Source organism: Chenopodium quinoa, unplaced genomic scaffold (assembly GCF_001683475.1).
Source record: "Chenopodium quinoa cultivar QQ74 unplaced genomic scaffold, ASM168347v1, whole genome shotgun sequence".
Lineage (NCBI taxonomy): Eukaryota > Viridiplantae > Streptophyta > Magnoliopsida > Caryophyllales > Amaranthaceae > Chenopodium > Chenopodium quinoa.
In genome coordinates, this window is record NW_018743858.1 from 2810638 (window position 1) to 2829987 (window position 19350).

At 41.7% G+C, this 19350-nt stretch overlaps 1 protein-coding gene across 1 annotated transcript; it reads left to right on the plus strand.

The window, feature by feature from the left end:
* Nucleotides 1–17705: 17705 nt before the first annotated feature.
* LOC110686332 lies at nt 17706–18398 on the plus strand. Its single transcript, XM_021862922.1, has one exon. It carries the CDS (start codon nt 17706–17708, stop codon nt 18396–18398), a length of 693 nt encoding a protein of 230 aa, XP_021718614.1.
* Nucleotides 18399–19350: the final 952 nt, after the last annotated feature.

The window sequence follows — 19350 nt, forward strand, 5'->3', positions numbered from 1 at the left end:
CCATCTGACATCTCGGTTTTGAAGTCATTTCGGCAGTTGTAGATGTGTCTGATGTTTGGATGATCCTGAGGAAATTGCTCGGCAATAGTCGCCATGATGTTACGCGGTGCTACCTTAGACTTGGTCATGTTACGCACAACCTGCTTCGCTTCCGGGCTTAACCTGCTTATTTTACGATGCCCCTCTGGATACGCAATCATTGGATGGTTGTGGGTCCCAGTTACATCATTTTTCGCCGTGATAAACCAACAGTCGTCAACAAAATTGTAAGATATCTTGATGTAGAAAGGACAACCATTGGCTTTGGTTTTCGTGTCCTTCCTTATTGCGTTCTCAAGATCTCTCAGCTTACTCCTGCGTCCCTGATCACATCTTAAATATCGATATGGTCGACCATCCCTCTGTCTATTGAAAGACGATTTCACCAAAATAAATCCCAGATTTATTGCAACAGCATCCGCCCAACTAACTGTTTCATCAAACGTTCGAAAAACCTTGTCTGTCACAAAATTTGCACTATAATCCACCCCGTCACCGCCTTCTTCATCCTCCGAATCCTTTAACAATAAACCAAACAAATGAGGCAAATATTAGTATTATAAATTTAATAATAATACTAATATTTTTATTAATAACAAAAACTATAATACTAATAATAACAACCTTAATAATAATAATAAAAATAATAATATAAATAATAGTAACAATAATAGTGATAGTAATTACAATAACAATAATCATGCTAACAACAACAATAACAATATTAATAATAATAATAATAATAATAATACCAATAATAAGAATAATAACAAAAATGATAATAATAAAAATAAAAATAAAAAATTCGATAATAATAATAATAATAACGATAATAATCATACTAACAACAACAACAATAACAATAACAATAACAATAACAATAATAATAATAATCGTACTAACAACAACAACAACAATAACAATAAAAAAAAAAAAAAAAAAAAAAAAATAATAATAATAATAATAATAATAATAATAATCGTACTAACAACAACAACAACAACAACAACAACAACAACAACAACAACAACAACAACAATAATAATAATAATAATAATAATAACAATCGTACTAACAACAACAACAACAATAACAATAACAATAACAATAACAATAATAATAATAACAAAAACAATAGAAATATAAACATAATTAATAATAATAATAACTAAGACAATATAATAATACTCACAAAAAAAATCAGCAAAAATAATGTTACGAATTTAGAAAGAATAAAAAATAAAAAATAAAAAAAAACGAAATTTTGGACTTCCGCCCATTTTTTCCGGATCCCAGGGGGGAGATCCGCCTAAAAAATCCGGAAGATCTTTCTGTGATCCGGAAATTCCAGGCGTATGTGGGGATCCGCTTAGAATTTCCGGATCCTTGGAGGATCTTCCGGATTTTTTAGGCGGATCTCCCCCCTGGGATCCGGAAAAAATGGGCGGAAGTCCAAAAAAAAAAAAAAAAAATTAAAAACTACGACTTACAAATTCTTCCGACGACTGCTCCGGCGTATTAAAGTTGTCGTCGCTCATCGTGAATAGTGGGCCCCAACTACCACACTCGGGATTTTTTAAAAATTGGTCGGAATTACCGTACAATGGTGGTCTCGGGTTTTTTGGTGGGTCGGGATTTTTTAAAGACAAGTGGGGAGTCGGGAATAATATTAAACTTTTTACTAGCTAAAGTGAGTCATGGTGGAGCCTTATATGGAATTAAAACAATCAAGGGCAAAATAGTCAATACACATAAAAATGGGAGCGTCATCCTGTAATTTGCGAACGACGAATAGCAGTTCAGTTTTCTTTCTCATAACTCTATCATATTTAACACTATCTACAAACTATATTTTGACTAATAATTTTTGTGATTTATAAATAATGCAATAATTTGTTATAAACTCCGAATATTTATTTTCAAAAAATCCAAAAATATATAGTTCGTATATGTTATAAAATTAATGAAAAGAAAAATACAAGCAAGATATAAAGAGTAACCTTAGTTATATTTCTTCATTAGGCAATGCCTACTATTATATACATGAGAATATGGTAACTCTCCAAACGCAATGAAGAGTTACAATAGCGTATGATTTACAAAGGAAAACAATAAGGCAAAAGGAGCTACAATGGATTACTAAGGGAAATAATAATATAATGGGAATACAAAGGTATGCATAATGGACAAACATATAACTATGTTTTCGATCATAACAATATATATAAATTTATTAAAGGATATTAGAGATATTTATGATTGATACGTGTGAACTAATTTGAAACAAAGAAATATTTTTCATTTGGATTTCTTTTTTTCTATTAAAGTTCCACGGTCTCCTTAGTTTGAACATAATCACTTCATCTCTCTCAAGTACATTTTATTTAATCATTGCCCCATCATTATATTCTCTTTCATATAGCAATATTATTAGGCTAGGTCACGTGTCATGGTAATTTCAATACATTTAGTTATAAAAGAAATTATAAAAATAACATGGACAAATTACAACTATAACATATTTATTTTCTTTTTAATTTTCATATATAATAGAATTAAACATGAAACATAGCAAAAGTGTTCATTAAACAAATCAGTATATTAAAACTACCTTAGACCTTACAAGTGTTTAAAAATTTTAATTATAAGTTGGTATCAATTTTCTTTTTAATTTATAACCAAATAAGCACTCCCTCGGTCAAGGATGTATTCCTTTTTTATTAAACCAAAATGCATGCTTGTTTCTATTTAAAAGTTGTAATTTTTGACATTATTAACCTCTTTTTGATGAGTTGTCATATTTTTTCCTTTTTTTTTGTACTTTGGACATCAATTTCTAACACTTTCTCTCTCTATCTCTTTAATTATTTCTAGTTACTTTTTCTTTCTTTCTACCTCTCTCTAACCCACATACACCTATGTACTTCTAATCATTAATTTTAAGGAATCTAGAACTTTCTTAATTCTCGTAAAAAAACTCAAATAGGGTTTGTATTGTGAGTTGGAGGGAGTATTTTAAAATTATGTTACAAGAATAATACACATAATTCCACTTTAATGATATTTGATCAATTTTTTTTACCTTAAATTGATATGAAATTATTGGATATACAAATAAAAAAATAAAAAAAAAGATGAAATTTTTCTTAATCAAAGTATCTTACAAGATTACATGCATATATGTTAAATTTAAACAATGTTCAACTATGTTGTTATTATACTTCCTTCATTTTCTTTATGTTTTATGTAATAGAATAAGGCAAGAAAACATTAAAAGCATTTAAACAAACCCAAATTCCCATTTTATAATAAAAAGGGGATTTTTATTGAAATATTAAAAAGATAAATATTGTATCGGAATATAAATTTTTGTGCATTTAATACACTTATTGATAGTGAAATTGATAAATAATAATAATAATAATAATAATAAATAAATAAATAAATAAATAAATAATAATAATAATAATAATAATAATAATAATAATACTTAAAAAGCTAATTAAAAAATTAAAACAATAGAATAATCTTATTTTTTTAAAAAAAAATATGCTAATATTAGAACATTTTGAAATTTCTCAATAGATCGAAAATAATAATAATAATAATAATAATAATAATAATTATTATTATTATTATTATAATAATAATAATTATTATAATAATAATAATAATAATAATAATAATAATAATAATAATAATAATAATTATTATTATTATTATTATTATTATTATTATTATTATTATTATTATTATTATATCTCAAAAACAAACAAAGTCATACAACCTACAATAAATTAGTAGAAAGCCAAGATACAATCCGGGCCCCCGCTCCTCTAGCTATAGCAAAGCCTACCCTAGTTAAGATATGAGCTGCAACACGAGCCCCAATGTCTTGCGTCGTCGAGAACCTCTGAACACGTTTCAGCAACACAACAGTCTCCTTCTCTAATTCCCCAAGTGAAGAAAAGGAGAAGGGAATGAAACCATATCCAATCAGCCGACAACTAGTGTTTCGGGGGTTTTTGGAGTCCCTCGGGAGAGTTACAATTCTGGGAATGCACGCCTGACGTCTGTACCTGCAAAACCACGAAACTCCGGTTGGAGGGAGTTCCGCCTCCGACGATCAAGTTAGTATGTCTCCGGATGTAGAAAAGAGCGGAAAGTAAATGGGTTTTTCTCCCTGATTCAGAGAGATTCCGCAATTAATATTGCTCGGTTTCTTGTGTTTGTATTTGTGTATATTTTTTGTGAATGTTTGTGTGAATGCCCAATAAATGAGGAGTTTCCTCTATTTATAGCAGATGAAGATCTGCTCCCCCATTAGGGTTACAATGTCACGTGTCAGCATCCGATTAGATCCCATTGCGCCTTTGAAGGGCTGCCACGTGTCAGTGCAATATTCGGCCACGTGGCATAGGGGGGGGGGTTTACCCCAAACATTTGCCCCTCACAGGTGTGACGTGGCTTGCCACGTGGCGCCTGTGACACGTGTCACATTCTGGGAAGGTGACGGTTCGTCTCCTTCCCTTCATTTTTTTTGAATTCGAATTTCGAATTTGAATTGGAGGGGGAGGTGACGGTTTGCCTTCTGCCCCCTCCTATAAATGGGAGGCTTCCTCCTCTCGCTCCATACTTTACGAATTTTTCAAAAATTTCCTTTGAGAGAAAAAAGCTCTGACACCAGCTGCTCTTGCGTTCAACCTGCTACTTTGATTTAGACACGTCCGGATACCAGTTGAGTACTTCTTTGATCCTCTCCAAGGTACCGTCTGACTTAGTCAATTTCCTTTTCTTGATTTTAATAGAACCACAACCAGTCTTACACCGTCTGAGTCACTCATAAACAATTTCTTTCATTATTTGCATTCAATAGACCCACAGCCGGTAATATACCGTCTGGGGCGTCTTTAAACAATCTGTCTTCAAAACTTGCATTAAACAGACCCACAGCCGGAATTATTCCGTCTGGGGCACCTTCAAACAATTGTCTTCAAAAATTGCATTCAATAGACCCACAGCCAGAAATATTCCGTCTAGGGCATTTTTGAGCAATATTCTTCATAATTTGCTTTCTATAGACCCACAGCCGGTCTTTATACCGCTTGGGGCACCTTCAAGCAATTTCTTTCTTGATTTGCAGTCATAAGACCCTCAGCCGGCCTTGTGCCATCTGGGGTACTTTTGAGCAATTTTCCTAAAAAACGCATCTTATGGACACTCAGTCAGACTTATACCATCTAGGGTATCTTGGAGCAATCTTTTAAAAAATGCGCCCCATAGATACCGTCTGGGGTATTTGAGTAGTCTTCAAAAACAAAATTCTATTGATACCGTCTGGGGTATCTTTGAGCAGTCTTAAAAAAATGCGCTCTATAGATACCGTTTGGGGTATCTTCGAGCAATTTTCAAAAAAGGCACTCTATAGATACCGTCTAGGGTATCTTTGAGCCATCCATAAACTGCTTTCTATAGATACAACCTGAGGTATCTTTGAGCAATTTTCTTTCAAAATTCTTGACTATCTGCTTTTTTCATAACTTTCTAAACAACCACAGCCGGACAGTTCCGTCTGTGGTATCTTTGAGTGGTTTTCTTTGCAAACGTCTGACTGCTTTGTTTTGTATTTCAGCTTTCAAAACATACACGACCGGTGTCTTCCGCCTGTGGCATCTTCAAGCCACATTTTGAGATAACGGTCAAGTCTTCTACAAACTTCTTCACAACTTCAAGGTACCGTCTCTGCCCTTCGCAACTTTTAGAGTTTTTACCGGTTGTATAGGTAAGAGAATAATGAACTCTCCCAACACACACACAACACAGCTTAGGGCAGATGTCAACCGTTCACCAGATACGACTGAGTCTAGGACTGGGGATGCCGTCTGGGGGTGTTTGGACCACCCTTACTCTTCTACGAATCCGACTGTCTCTGTTCATGTGCAGGACAGAATGGCTCGGACAAGGAAAACGACTGTTGACCCCGAGTACCAATCAGATGTTTCAACCGGAACTGCGGTTGAGGATGCTCCTTCTGACCAACCGGGCGTACCTAGCACGCCCGGAGATGAGATCCTAGAAGAGTCCGGGAGCTCAGGCGGTGAGGAAACCGTCCAGCAATCCGACTTAACTGAGTCTACAATGACGCCGGATGCCCCTCAACAGTATAAGGAGGCTTATAACTGGCCATCAGCAAATAATCCAACAGAGGCGCACATGAGCGCCTAGGATGTTGTGACCTTAAATGCAACCCTCCCGACTTTTTTGGAGAAGCGTCCGATGGGCGCCGGATGGGAGGTAATTGTGCCTTTGGCTGATGCTTCCGTCGTCTGGGATGACGACTTAGATCACGCCGATAATTACTTTGGCTGCTATGAGGCGGCATTCAAAGCCGGCCTCCGGTTCCCACTTCACAACACAATCAAGGCCATTCTAAAAGGTTACGACCTTGGCGTCTGGCAGCTTACAACCAACTCTTGGGTGAGTATTTTGGGATACATTGTCGCCTGCGAGATGCAAGACATGACGCCTAGCTGGGAGGCATTTGCGCACATGCACTACGTGAGCCGTGCCCCAAGTGGTTGGAATGCGTGGTATACACTGACCACGTATCCGGAGTATATGATGACTTTGGAGAAGCCATCAAAATGGACCAGCTGGAAAAGCAAATTCTACATGGTCTCTTCTCCATCTCCGTCTGTTAACCACCGGCTGCGCCGATACAATAAGAACCCGGCTTTATTAGGAAAGAAATGCGCCCTCCCCAAGATACCGGCTAGGTCTTGGGATGCAATTATGGAGCCGGGGCTTTTTAAGAAGACTACGATGCCACTGGATGATGGGACACAAATTATTGTCCCCAAGTTCTGGGTCCCTCATCCGGACTGGTTCAAAGACGAGGCGTTCCTTTCTGCCTGCGGTCCTAGCACCCTTTGGAGCAAACGTAGGTTTACTGCTTAACCGGTGTATTATGCCGCCTGTATGGTGTTAGAATGCTCTTACATTCTTTCTTTCTTTACTATTTTGCAGAGAAAGGACTTTAGATGACTCCTCCGGAAAAAACGCCGGCTAAGTCAACCGCCGAGATACGGAAGGAGCAACTTGAGAAGGAAAAGGCCTAACTTGCGGCCAGAGGCAATGGGGTAAGCGCCGACTGATCTTTTTACCGTCTGTATGTCTTACAAACAATCTTGATTCTAGTTGGTTGCTTTGCTATCTTTTGCAGACGGGGAGCCAGAAGGTTCCTTGTTCTTTGAGGTAGATGGTGAAGAGACCGGGGGAGGAACTCTCCCAGTCTGCTTCATAGAGGCGGAGGGACCCAAGTGGCCCCGCGCCAACCTCAGCCGGTAAAGCATCGGCTCCTGATAAGCCTACAACCGCAGGCAAAAGTCTGCATAGCCTGGGTTTGAGCTCAGGGCCGGCTGAGGCCGGATCTAAGGAGCTTGAGGCTCCTTCTGGCCGGGTGCTTGCTGTTGCATCGGGCTCAAATGCGGCTGGGGGTGGTCTCACCCCTCAGCCTGAAAACCAAGGTACGGATTTCACTTTTGACCCCCCTGTCCGCTTAGGCCTGTTTGAGTTAAGTCCTTAGCTTCTCATTCGGGGGATTCTTCCGGAAGCCGGCTGAATATAGGAGCCGCTTATGCCCAACACTTAACAAATATATCTCATGATGCAGATGTTGCTTCTTGTTGGCCGGATATGCGAAACTACGCCAAGAGAATGCTAAGGACCCTTACCCGATCCGAGAAAGAAGCGGTACCGGGTATCAACCAGGTCAACATTGACCGCATAACCTCACTGCTGGCTGAGGTAATATACCGGTTGGGGTACTTTTGGGTAATTTTGCTGATATACTGGATTGGGTACTTTTGGGTAATTTTGCTAATTGCCTGTTGTGATATAACTGATCTAATCTTCTTTTTCGGCTGCGTTTGCAGGTAATGTTGAGGGTTGATGGGTTGAAAACCCCCTTGCGGAAGAAGCAAGAGGAGGTAAGGGATGCCCAAAGACGGGCAGCCGAATTAATTGATGTCTGTCAATATAACTCCCTTATGCTTGAAATCCAAACTAAAGCCCGGGAGATGACGGCTGCTACTGACACAGCCAACAAAAATGCTGCCGACTGGTAACTCCAAGTTAACCAACTGAAGGCAGATGTCAAGGCCTTGGGGGAGGCTGACAAGGAGAATACTGGGCTGAAAGATGAGGTCACCCGGCTGAAGGACGAGCTGGTTAAGACCAAGAAGGTGCACCTGGACCAGCTGTCAGTTGAATAGAACTGGTTGGTCACCGAGAATGAGCGTGACTGCGAAGCACGCATGAAGATGGCATGGTCAATGATCCACCCGGACACCGACTATGCTTTCTTTGACTTGAGGTACAAATACGCAACAGAGGTATTTGACGCTCAAGTTCTCGGGATTTAGCAGCCGACGCCCTTCGAGGAGTAGGCCGGCATGGAGGAGGAGCAGGCAGAGGAGAACGCGCCGGGTGGGGCTGGAGAAACCCAAACCCAGGAAACTTAAGGAGCCCCTCTTGCCGATTAGGACCAGCCGTCTGAGCAGCAACAACAACAACAACAACAACAGCAGTGGTAGCTTTATTATTATTTTTCTAACCCTGCTTTCATCCGACCTGCATGTCGTGTACTTTTGTGTCACTCTCCGGACAGGGGTCCGGTTAAAATTTTGAACTTGAAAAATTTATATATAAATATGCCGACTGTGTCGGTTTGCTTTGCCACTGTTTCAATTTTTTACAATTTTGTGCAATTTTTTGCCTTGAATGAAATCTTTGTTGCAATTTGAATTGATATATGCCGGATGCATTAGACCTGTCTGCCCCTGAATGGTTGTTTGCTCAATTGTTACCAACTTGGAGCAAGCAGCCGTCCATAAGCATCCGGATGAATGAATAGGCGGTCCTTGACTGTTTTAAAACAGAATTGAACCAAGTTGAATCTTCCTGCTGTGCCGGCTAAATCAAACTTAGAATACGTGCTTAACCGGTTGAGGATTACCCCTTGGGTATCCGACAATACCGTTAGTTGGCATGTAGGCGGCCTGTGGCTGGACGTATGCATTTTAAACAATTGCAGAGTAAGCGACAAGGTTTTGACCTTGATAATGGAAATGGTAGCCGGTTGTATTGCTTGTTGGAAAAAGCCGGCTGAAGACCAAGATTTAAATCACTGCCTGTATTGCCTTGGGGCAATAACCGGGTGTCTCTTGATTTTAACAAGGTTTTGACCTTGTTTATGGAAGCTGGAGCCGGCTGTAGTGCTTTTTGGCAAAAGCCGGCTGCAAGTCAAGATTTAATTCACCGTCTGTATTACCTTTGTGCAATAACCGGGTGTATCTTGATTTCGATAGGTCATTCAAACGACCATGGGTTATCTTTAACCTAACCGGTTAAAACGGTTTGAGTCTATGACCTGTAGAACAATGTACCACCCGGAAGGGAGATGTTCTCTTCGACGAATTCACCCAAATGGGCATCGTTGGATGCCTGCTCATGATTAGAGCAGGCGGTTTTAAATATGTTGGCCTTTGGCCTTTTGAACAACTAAGTTAGGTACTTAGCCTTTTACTCAATTTGAGCAAATGGGTGCCCGGTTGTGCATTGCATAGATGGGACTTGGTAGTTTCCCGGTTTTGCATTGCACATGGGACTTTACACACAAATAATTTAAATAAAGTATTCTTTTCATTAATATACTCTTTTTAAAAAATATTTACAAATCCTTAGAAGTAGTACTTTTTCAAGTTGTCTACATTCCAGGTTCTTGTTAGCTTCCTGCCATCTGGTGTTTCCAGGCGGTAGGTGCCGCCTCTAAATTCTTCAAAAATCCGGTAGGGGCCCTCCCAATTAGGGTTTAGCTTCCCTTGCTCATTTGCCTTACTGGTTGCCTCTATTTTCTGTAGCACAAAGTCCCCCACTTTGAGGGGCCGTTTGTTTACTCTTTTGTTGTAGACCCTCGTCATTCTTAGACGGTATATCTCATAACTCAAGGCGACATTGCCCCTGCGCTCCGGGAGTGAGTCCAATGCAAGACGCATGGCCTCCCAATTAGCCTCTTCATCATAGAGCATGATTCGGAGTGTTGGCTCGTAAAGTTCAATTAGCAGGACTGCTTCAGTGCCGTATGTCATGAGAAACGGGGTTTCACTGGTGGCCCCTTTTTTAGTTGTTCTAATGGCCCAAAGGACATGAGGCAATTCATCTGCCCATAGACCACCAGCCCTTTCAATTTTCTTCTTAATGCCGTCTGAGATGAGCTTGTTGAAGGCTTCAACTTAGCCGTTTGCCTGGGGCCGGCCAAAGGATGCAAAGCAATGTGAGATCCCTTGATCTCCTAACCAGCTCTTGAAGGTAGGCGTTTCAAACTGAGGGCCATTTTCAAAGACCATGGACATAGGAACCCCAAACCGGGTGATGATGTTCCCCCAAATGAAGGAGATGACATCCTTTGTTTTAATGCCCTTGACCGCCTCTACCTCAACCCATTTGTTAAAGTAATCTACAGCCACTAGAATGTACCTCCGCCCGCCTGTAGCAGGCGTATATGGACCTAAGATGTCCATGTCCCATTTTTCAAATGGAACCGGGCTGTAGATAGCCGTCAGGTCTGTTGCCTGACGGTGTATGAGCTGGCCAAATCTTTGGCACTTGTCACAACTTTTCACCATTTCCATGGCGTCTGCCTCAAGAGTAGGCCAAAAGAAGCCTTGCCGCCTGACCCTTTTTGCCAAAGTTCTGTCGCCTATGTGTGATGCACAAAAGCCCGAGTGCAAATCCTCTATTACCTCTTTGCCCCTTTTAGAGGTAACACATTTCAGCAACGGTTGGAGGTAACCCTTTTTGAAGAGCTCCCCCTTATAGATTTCGAAGCTTAAAGCTCGCTTTTTCAATGCTGCCGTTTCTGAAGGGGCATCCGGCAAGGTGCCGCCTACCAAATAATCTCGGATGGGGTCCATCTAGGTAGAGCTTCGGTCTAGAACTCTAATGGGATCATGCTCAATACTTCTTTTTTCCATGACTTCCCAAAAGACTGACTTAGGCGTATCACAAGTGGCGAATGATGCCAGTTTGGACAATGCATTCGCTTGATTGTTTTCTGACCTGGGCACCTGACTTAGATGGAATTCGTCAAGTGTCCCAGCCTTGCCTTTGACCTCCTGCAAATACTTGATCATCGTCGGATGGGTGGCCTCATAGTCACCATTGAATTGGCTAACGATCAATCGAGAATCTGAGCAGGCGTCAACTTTCCTTGTCTCTGCCGCCTTACACATGCGTATACCGGCTAGCAAGGCCTCGTACTCTGCCTCATTATTAGAGGCTTGGAACTTGAACCGTAGTGCGTATTCATATTTGTCCCTTTTCGGAGACTTATAAATTATGCCTGCACCACATCCGTTCATAGTAGAGCTCCCGTCTACATATAACTTCCAAACCTAATAAACATTTTCAGGCTGTGCCGGTCTTGTCATTTCAACTATGAAGTCGGCGAACGCCTAACCCTTCACTACCTTTCTAGGCTCGAAAGAAATTTCCAAACTTTGCAATTCAATAGCCCACTTGAGCATTCTGCTGGATGACTCCAGGGTTGTCATTGGCTGCTTAAAGGGTTGGTCTGTGTAGACCACCACCGGATGTGCCAAGATGTATGGTTTTAACTTCTTGACTGCCATGAACAGAGCGAGGCCAAAATTTTCAACCACGGGGTATCGCAACTCAGCATTCCGGAGAACATGGCTAATGAAATAGACCGTGAGTTGAATGTCGTCTCTCTCAGCTAGGAGAATGGCACTGAGGCATGATCTGAGACGGCCAAGTACATGTAGAAAACCTCTCCTACTAGAGGGTTGACCAGTCGTGGCAAAGAGTGGAGATGCTCCTTCAATTTCTGGAATGCCGCCTCAACATTCTCCCCCCATTCAAATCTAGTCTTCTTCTTGATTGCCTAGAAGAAGTAGAGGCACTTGTCACCTGACCGGCTTAGGAATCTCCCCAATGCCGCCAAACAACCGGTGAGTTTTTGGACTTCTCTGACAGTGCCGGGTGACTTCATGTATTGTCAATCACCGCCTGTACCTTTTCCGGATTGGCCTCTATCCCCCTTTGATCAATCAAGAATCCGAGAAACTTCCCAGACTCAACACCAAAGACACACTTTTTGGGATTAAGCATGACCTTGTGCCGCCTGAGGGTGGTGAAGGTTTTACGGAGGTCAGCAAGGTGATCCGTCTGGAGCTTGGATTTGACTATCATGTCATCGATGTACGCCTCTACATTCCTCCCAATTTGATTAATGAAGACCGTATTAATCATCTGTTAGAAGGTAGCAGGCGCATTCTTCAACCCAAACGGGATCACCATATAATAGAACAACCCTTGAACAGTGACGAATGCCGTCTTCTCTTGATCTTTTTTCCACAAGGGTATCTGATGGAAGCCTGAGTAGGCATCCATGAAGCTCATCAAAGCATGGCCGGCTGTAAATTCGACTAGACTGTCGATCTTTGGAAGTGGATAGCTATCCTTCGGACATGCCTTGTTCAGATTTGTGTAATCAACACACATCCGCCAGGACCCATTCGGCTTTTTGACGAGGACGACATTGGCTACCCAATCCGGGTAGTAGCATTGTCGAATGAACCTGGCATCCAGTAGCTTCTTGACCTCGGTGGTTGCCGCCTGAGATCTTTCTTCGCCGTGATTCCTTTTCTTTTGCCTAACCGACTTCTTTTTTGGATCCATAACAAGTTTGTGGACAGCAAGATCCGAGCTGACACTTGACATCTCTTCCACTTCAAAGGCAAAGATGTCTTTGAATTCTTTCAGTAGTTGGTGCAACTCTGCACCCAACTTTGCAAAAGCAACCGTCCCCACTTTTACAGTTCTTTCCAGACGGCTGTTGTCTAAAATAAGATCAATAGTATCACCAGCCGGCTAGGGACGGAGATCCTCTGATCGTTCCCCGATTAGTGATTGCTATTGCTTCTCTTTTTTTACGGCCACCAAATGGTCCACCTTTCTCTTTTTGCCGGCTTCTTTGGGAGCAGGCGCGGCTTCCTTGAAGTCATCAAGGTTAATGGGCTTCTCATTACGGCCGGCTGCAATAGCAGTCGACTAGACGTCTGAGAGGTAGCACTCCCTAGCCATCTTCTGGTTCCCATTCAGGGAATCCACTGACCCGTCATCCCTCTCAAACTCAATCAGCATGAGGGATGGGATGATCCTTGGACTCGTTGAGGGTAGGACGACCAAGAATAAGATTGTAGGCGGTCAATTCCTCGACCACCAAAAATTTGACGACCATGTGCCGTCCTTCCCCTTTCTCTCCAAGCCGGATGGGTAGGCCAATCCTCCCCACCGGATGCACTACTCCTCCCCCAAAGTCGACTAGGGGGTGAGAAGCCTTGTGCATACTGCTAGGCTTGTACTTGAGCTTTGCCAAGCACTGATAGCTGATCAGGTCAGACGAGCTCCCGGTATCGATGAGGATCCGGCCCACTCGTTGGTTGGAAACCTTGCATTTGATGACAATTGGGTCATCATGGGGCCGCCTGACCATACCCCGATCCTTCTCAGAGATGAAAACCTCAAGGAAGGTGTCTTTCGACGCCTGGCTCTCATCCTCTGGGTTGGATAGTTTGCGGATGTTATCCTTGGTATCCCGGATGGTAGAACCACCGCTCGCGAAGCCGCCTGCTATGGTGAAGATGTGCTCTTCATCAGAGTCAGAGCTCACAGCCGGCTTCTTTTGTAGTTGTCCATTGTTGGTTTTGGGGTTACCCTTAGACTTCACCATGTAGGACTTCAAAGCCTCCTCATTAGCCAGACGGTCCAATATCCGCCCGAGGCTATAGCAATCATTGGTTTCATGGCCGACATCCTCATGGAAGTGACAATACTTGCTCTTGTCACGGCTCTTGATAGAATTCTTCACTGCTGTCGGTTTTTCAATTGTTAACCGGTCGTTGATCTCCATGAAGATGGAAGAGCAGTCCTTGTTGAACTCGTACTTGGGGACGTACGGTTCCAACTTTCTCTATTTCTTCTAGGACGGCTGACCAGAGCGATCCGCCGCCCAGACTTCTTTTCTTTTCTTGCCCTCTTCTTTTTTGGCCGGCTGGGCAACCTGGCACTCTCTCTTGTCGGAACTCCTGGGTTCCGACGAGTGCTTGATGGCACAGAGCTCCGTCGCTTGTATATAGGCTTTGGCTTCTATCAGCGCCTCTTAGAGGGTAGCAACCCTCTTGCGGACCAGGTCGAACTTGAAAGTCGACCCGTCCCTTAGACCCTTGAAGAAGTCTGTGTATGCAACTTTGTCAGACAACCCCTGAATCTGAATTCTCATCAGATTAAACCGTGACGAGTGGCATTTATGCCACCATCTCAACCTCTTTCACTAGTGAATTCCCCTGATTTGTCACTTGTTTGCACATTTTCTTACCGTTTTTACTCTTATGTTAGTTACTTTAGCTCCCTCTCGTGTTTTCCGTATCTTTTTATCTTTTCTTCTACTTTTTACCTTCTATTTGTGTGTTTTGATAGCTCCTAGCACTCGTGGGCAAATTTTGGATTGTAAGACGGAGTAGAGTTGCTAAGGAGGCTCGTCAAGGGAAGAGGAGATGCTGCAAAGGAGAGGGCGCGCTGCTCTAGCTATCCTCGGGAGCGGACAGGGGGTTACTGAGCTATGAAGAAGATTCTGGAGATGGCCAGCCGCGGGCGCGGCAGCGAAGACCTACCGGCGCGACAATCAGGGCCGCGGGCGCGGCGATCTAGGTCTGACGATCTTATTACCCAGCTTGGAGAGGGCGCGACAGCCTGTTCGGAGAGCCCTCTCCCTTGCCCATTTCCCTCATTGTAATAGAAGACTATAAATAGTCTTAAGCTTGAGTTTTCAAGAAAAAAAAACTATTCCATTGGCATCAAAACACTTTGTAGAGAGAGAAAATGCATGTCTTTTAGAGAGAGAAAACACTTAGTCTTCAAGATTTAATCTTTGTTATCAAATATTCAAGCTTTCTTCTAGATTGTTACAACAACTTTGATGATTGGGTAATCTTTCCTCCTTATTCTCTAGTTTTTAGTTTTATTAGTTCTATTGCTCTTACTTATGTTTTCTTCCATAAATTGCCATGCTTTATTGGTTTCATTGATTTCTCTTTGAATTAGAATCATGCTAGGTTGTGTTAGTATTAAATATATGTTTAGCTTAGTTGTCATGGCTATTTTCCTTCCTCTAGCTTAGATTTTTAGCTAGGGAAGGGGGTGAAAATCATGTTTATTTGAGTTCCTATTGATTATTGATTGGATTTTACCTTGAGTTGATGATTTGTGCTTAAATATGCTTGGATTTATTGTGTGCACCTATAACCCCAATGTTTTAGTCCTAGATTAGATGCATGAGAATGATCTAGTTTAGGGTTGATTGATTTCATCAACTTGCTTTGAGTAGTTGCATGAGAATGAATTGCTTTGAGTACAGTTTAAACTCCTTGGTATATTTCCTTGTTGATTTTCATTAGTGTCTTGTTGGTCATGATTGGAACCCCCTCTCCCTAGTGCTTTTTGCTATTATTACCTCTATAATCTTGCTCTTCATCTTCATTTTAGAGTGTCTAGCATAATCTTCTTAATTTTGGTTTAATTTAGTCTCTTTTGGTAGATAGTTTGATCATAGAATTCTTCAAAAACCACACCATAATACCCCTTTTTGTTACTTGCAATATATCCTCCGATCTCGTATTGATTGTGGAATACCCCCGTTTCCTTGGGATTCGACCCTAACTTGCCATTATCTAGTGTGAAATTGATAGAGTTAGGTTAGGAATATAAATTGTAAATTTGATCTAGGATAGTAGACCAACGACCTATTGTCCCCTGATCAAATTTTTGGTGCCGTTGCCGGGGACACGGCTTGTTTTGCACTTTCATTGTGTTATTATTGGATTTGTTGCCTTTTTATTTTGTTCCTTTACTCTTTTTCTATTCATTGCTAATTGTTTGCTTAGCTTTGGTGGATGCAAAGGAGATCTAAAGGACCTCCTACTCACTACATTTACCACGAAATCGACCGCACTTTGAGACTAGTCTGAAGACTTTATCAAGAAGAGGGGAGAGGTTTTGGTGCTATTTTTGATAGTGAGAGTGATTCTTGGTCTTCAAGTTATCAAAGCGAGGAAATGGCGAGGCAAGAGAATGATATTTTGTTTCGTGAGTTTGGTAATCCGGAGGATTATGAGCTCACCGGTGGGATATTGCTACCCGTCACGGAAACCAACTTCACCATTCATCCTTAATACACTAGAATGGTTCAAGCGGAGCAATTTTCGGGTTCTCCAAGTGAAGATCCTATTGAGCACCTTGATAGATTCCTCGAGCTTTGTGCCATGATACAAACCAATCAAGTTTCTCAAGAATACATCCGAATGCATCTATTTCGACAATCTCTTGCGGGTAGAGCAAAGAAGTGGCTTAAGCAAGTCAAGCCTAATTCTCTCACGACATGGAGGGAGATAGTCAAGGCATTCTTAAAGAAATTCATTTCCGAAGAAAAGACCGCCGAGATGAGAAGGAAGATTGCATCGTTTGAGCAAGATGCGGATGAGAGTCTTAGTGAAGCTTAGGAAAGGTTTAAAGAGTTGGTTCAAGCATGTCCTCATCATGAGTACAATCAAAGCTTGCTCATGAGGTTCTTCTACGATGGTTTGGAACCTATGTCTAGAGCTAGCTTGGATGCGGGAGCGGGTAGACAATTGATTAAAGTCCCTCAAAATCAAGTTGAAGCAACAATTGAAGAGGTAGTGAAGAACTACTGTTGGGGTGGTAGAAGGAGGAATGCACCAAAGAAGGGTGGAAAGTATGAATTGGAGAAGGTTGATCAATTGCAACATCAAATCGAACTCTTGACAAAAGGGCTTGCAAAGTTAAATGCGAATGTCAATAGTGGGGCAAGCTCCTCCCAATTCAATTCCTTCTCTTGTCAAAATTGTGGTGGCACAAACCATGATACATCTTATTGTGGAGGTTTGAGCCCGGAGCATGTAGCGGCATATAACACAAGGCAAGATGGATATAGGGGAGGTGGCGGTGGAGTAGCTTGGAGACAGCCACCACCCGGATTTGCAACCCAACCTCAACAATAGAATCAACAAGCTCAACAACCATACAACTCCAACTCCAACTCCCAATACCAAAACCCACCTCCATTCCAAACCCAAAACCCAAGGGGAAACTACCCAAGAAACCACCAACACAATAATCAACACCAATACCACAATCAAAATCAAGCGACTCAAAGGAGTCAAGAGCAAACATCTCAACCCGATTCTACTCAAACCCAAATTCTTTAACAACTTCAAGCCATTAATCAACAAATGCAAGAGGTAAAGGCTCATAACAAGATGGTTGATTCACAACTAGCTCAATTGGCTGAGAAAGTTCCTTTCAACTCACCTTCTACTCTACCCGGACAATCACAAACCAACCCTTCCAACATTGTGAAACCCGACTCTTGTAAGGGAATCACATTGAGATCGGGGATATCCTATGAGGGTCCCAAGGAGGGGGATAGCAAGGAAAAGAAGGAAGGAGAAGAGAGTGTGAGTGAAGATAAAAAAGTTGAAGAAGAGAAGGTTGATGAGAAAGAGAGAAATATGGAGAAAAAGAGGTCTAAGGATGAGGTGAATTCCTCAACTTCTAGTGAGGCTAGAAATCTTGATGGACCGGTTCCCTTTCCTGGTCGACTTGCGGAGAGAAAATTGAATGACAAATTTGCAATGTTCCTAAGTGTGATGAAGAACTTGCACATAAGCCTCCCTTTCATTGAAGTTGTCACACAAATGCCTTCATACTCAAAGTTCTTGAAAGACATTCTCACCAACAAGAGGAAGCTTAATGATGAGATTATCACTCTCCCCCATCAAGTGAATGCACTTTTTCAACATAAGATGCCCAAGAAGCAAAAGGATCCTGGAAGCTTTACTTTGCCGGTAAAGATTGGGAACATGGAAGCTAAGGGTGCTTTAGCCGATCTTGGAGATGTTAGTTTGATCCCTCTATCCATTGCTCAAAAACTTAATATTGAGATGATCCCCACAAGGAAAACCATTCAATTGGCCGACCGTTCGGTGAAGCTACCTTGTGGTGAGCTTGAAGATGTCCCTATTCAAGTTGGGCATACCTATGTGCCTTGTGATTTTGTAGTGATGGATATGGAGGAAGATGTGGATACTCCCTTGATTTTGGGCTGTGAAGCTCTTAAGACCTTGGGGGCAGTAATCAATTGCAAGAACATGAAAAGGGAGTATCCACATCTTCCTCCATATCTTCCTCCATTTCCAAGATAACCACGTGAACATGAGAGGTAGCCGATGAAAAAATTGTTTTTGAATTCTCTAAGTTACTCAAGACCCCCATGGTTGAGAAGTGCTATAGGGTTGATGTTGTGAATGAAGAATTAGATCGTTTGGGAAGGGTTGTGATGAGCCCTCAAGATCCAATGGTTGAAGCTCTTACATGCGAAGAAGAGTACCACTCTCAAGAAGCAAAGGAGTTTGTCATGGCCATTAAAGAAGCCAAAAAGGAGGAAGAGGATGATCCTAGGGATGATGAGCTCGAACTAGCGGAGGAAAAGTTGGAGGAGAGTTCCAAGCCTCCTCCCAAGGTAGAACTCAAACCCCTTCCCCCTTCTTTGAAATATGCTTATCTTGGAAATGAAGGGGAATACCCTATTGTTGTCAATGCTACCCTTGATGGGCTTGATTTAGAAAAATTACTTGATGTGTTGAGAAAATATAGAGATGTGATAGGGTATAACATTGATGATATCAAGGGTATTAGCCCTTCTTTGTGCATACATCGTATTCACCTTGAGGATGATCAATCCACCTCAATTGAGCCTCAAAGGAGGTTGAACCCCAACCTCCAAGAGGTAGTCAAGAAAGTAATTTTGAAATTGCGTGAAGCGGGCAAAATCTATGCTATCTCTGATAGCAAGTGGGTTAGTCCGGTTCACGTGGTTCCAAAGAAAGGTGGAATGACCATTGTCAAGGGAGAAAGAGGAGAGGAAATCTCCACCCGGACGGTGACCGGGTGGAGGATATGCATTGATTATAGGAGGTTGAACAAAAATACAAAGAAAGACCATTTTCCTCTCCCCTTTATGGACCAAATGTTGGAGAGACTCTCCCATCATGCTTTCTTTTGCTTCTTGGATGGATATTCCGGATTTTTCCAAATCCCTATCCATCCAAGTGATCAAGAGAAACTACTTTTACATGTCCATATGGGACATTTTCA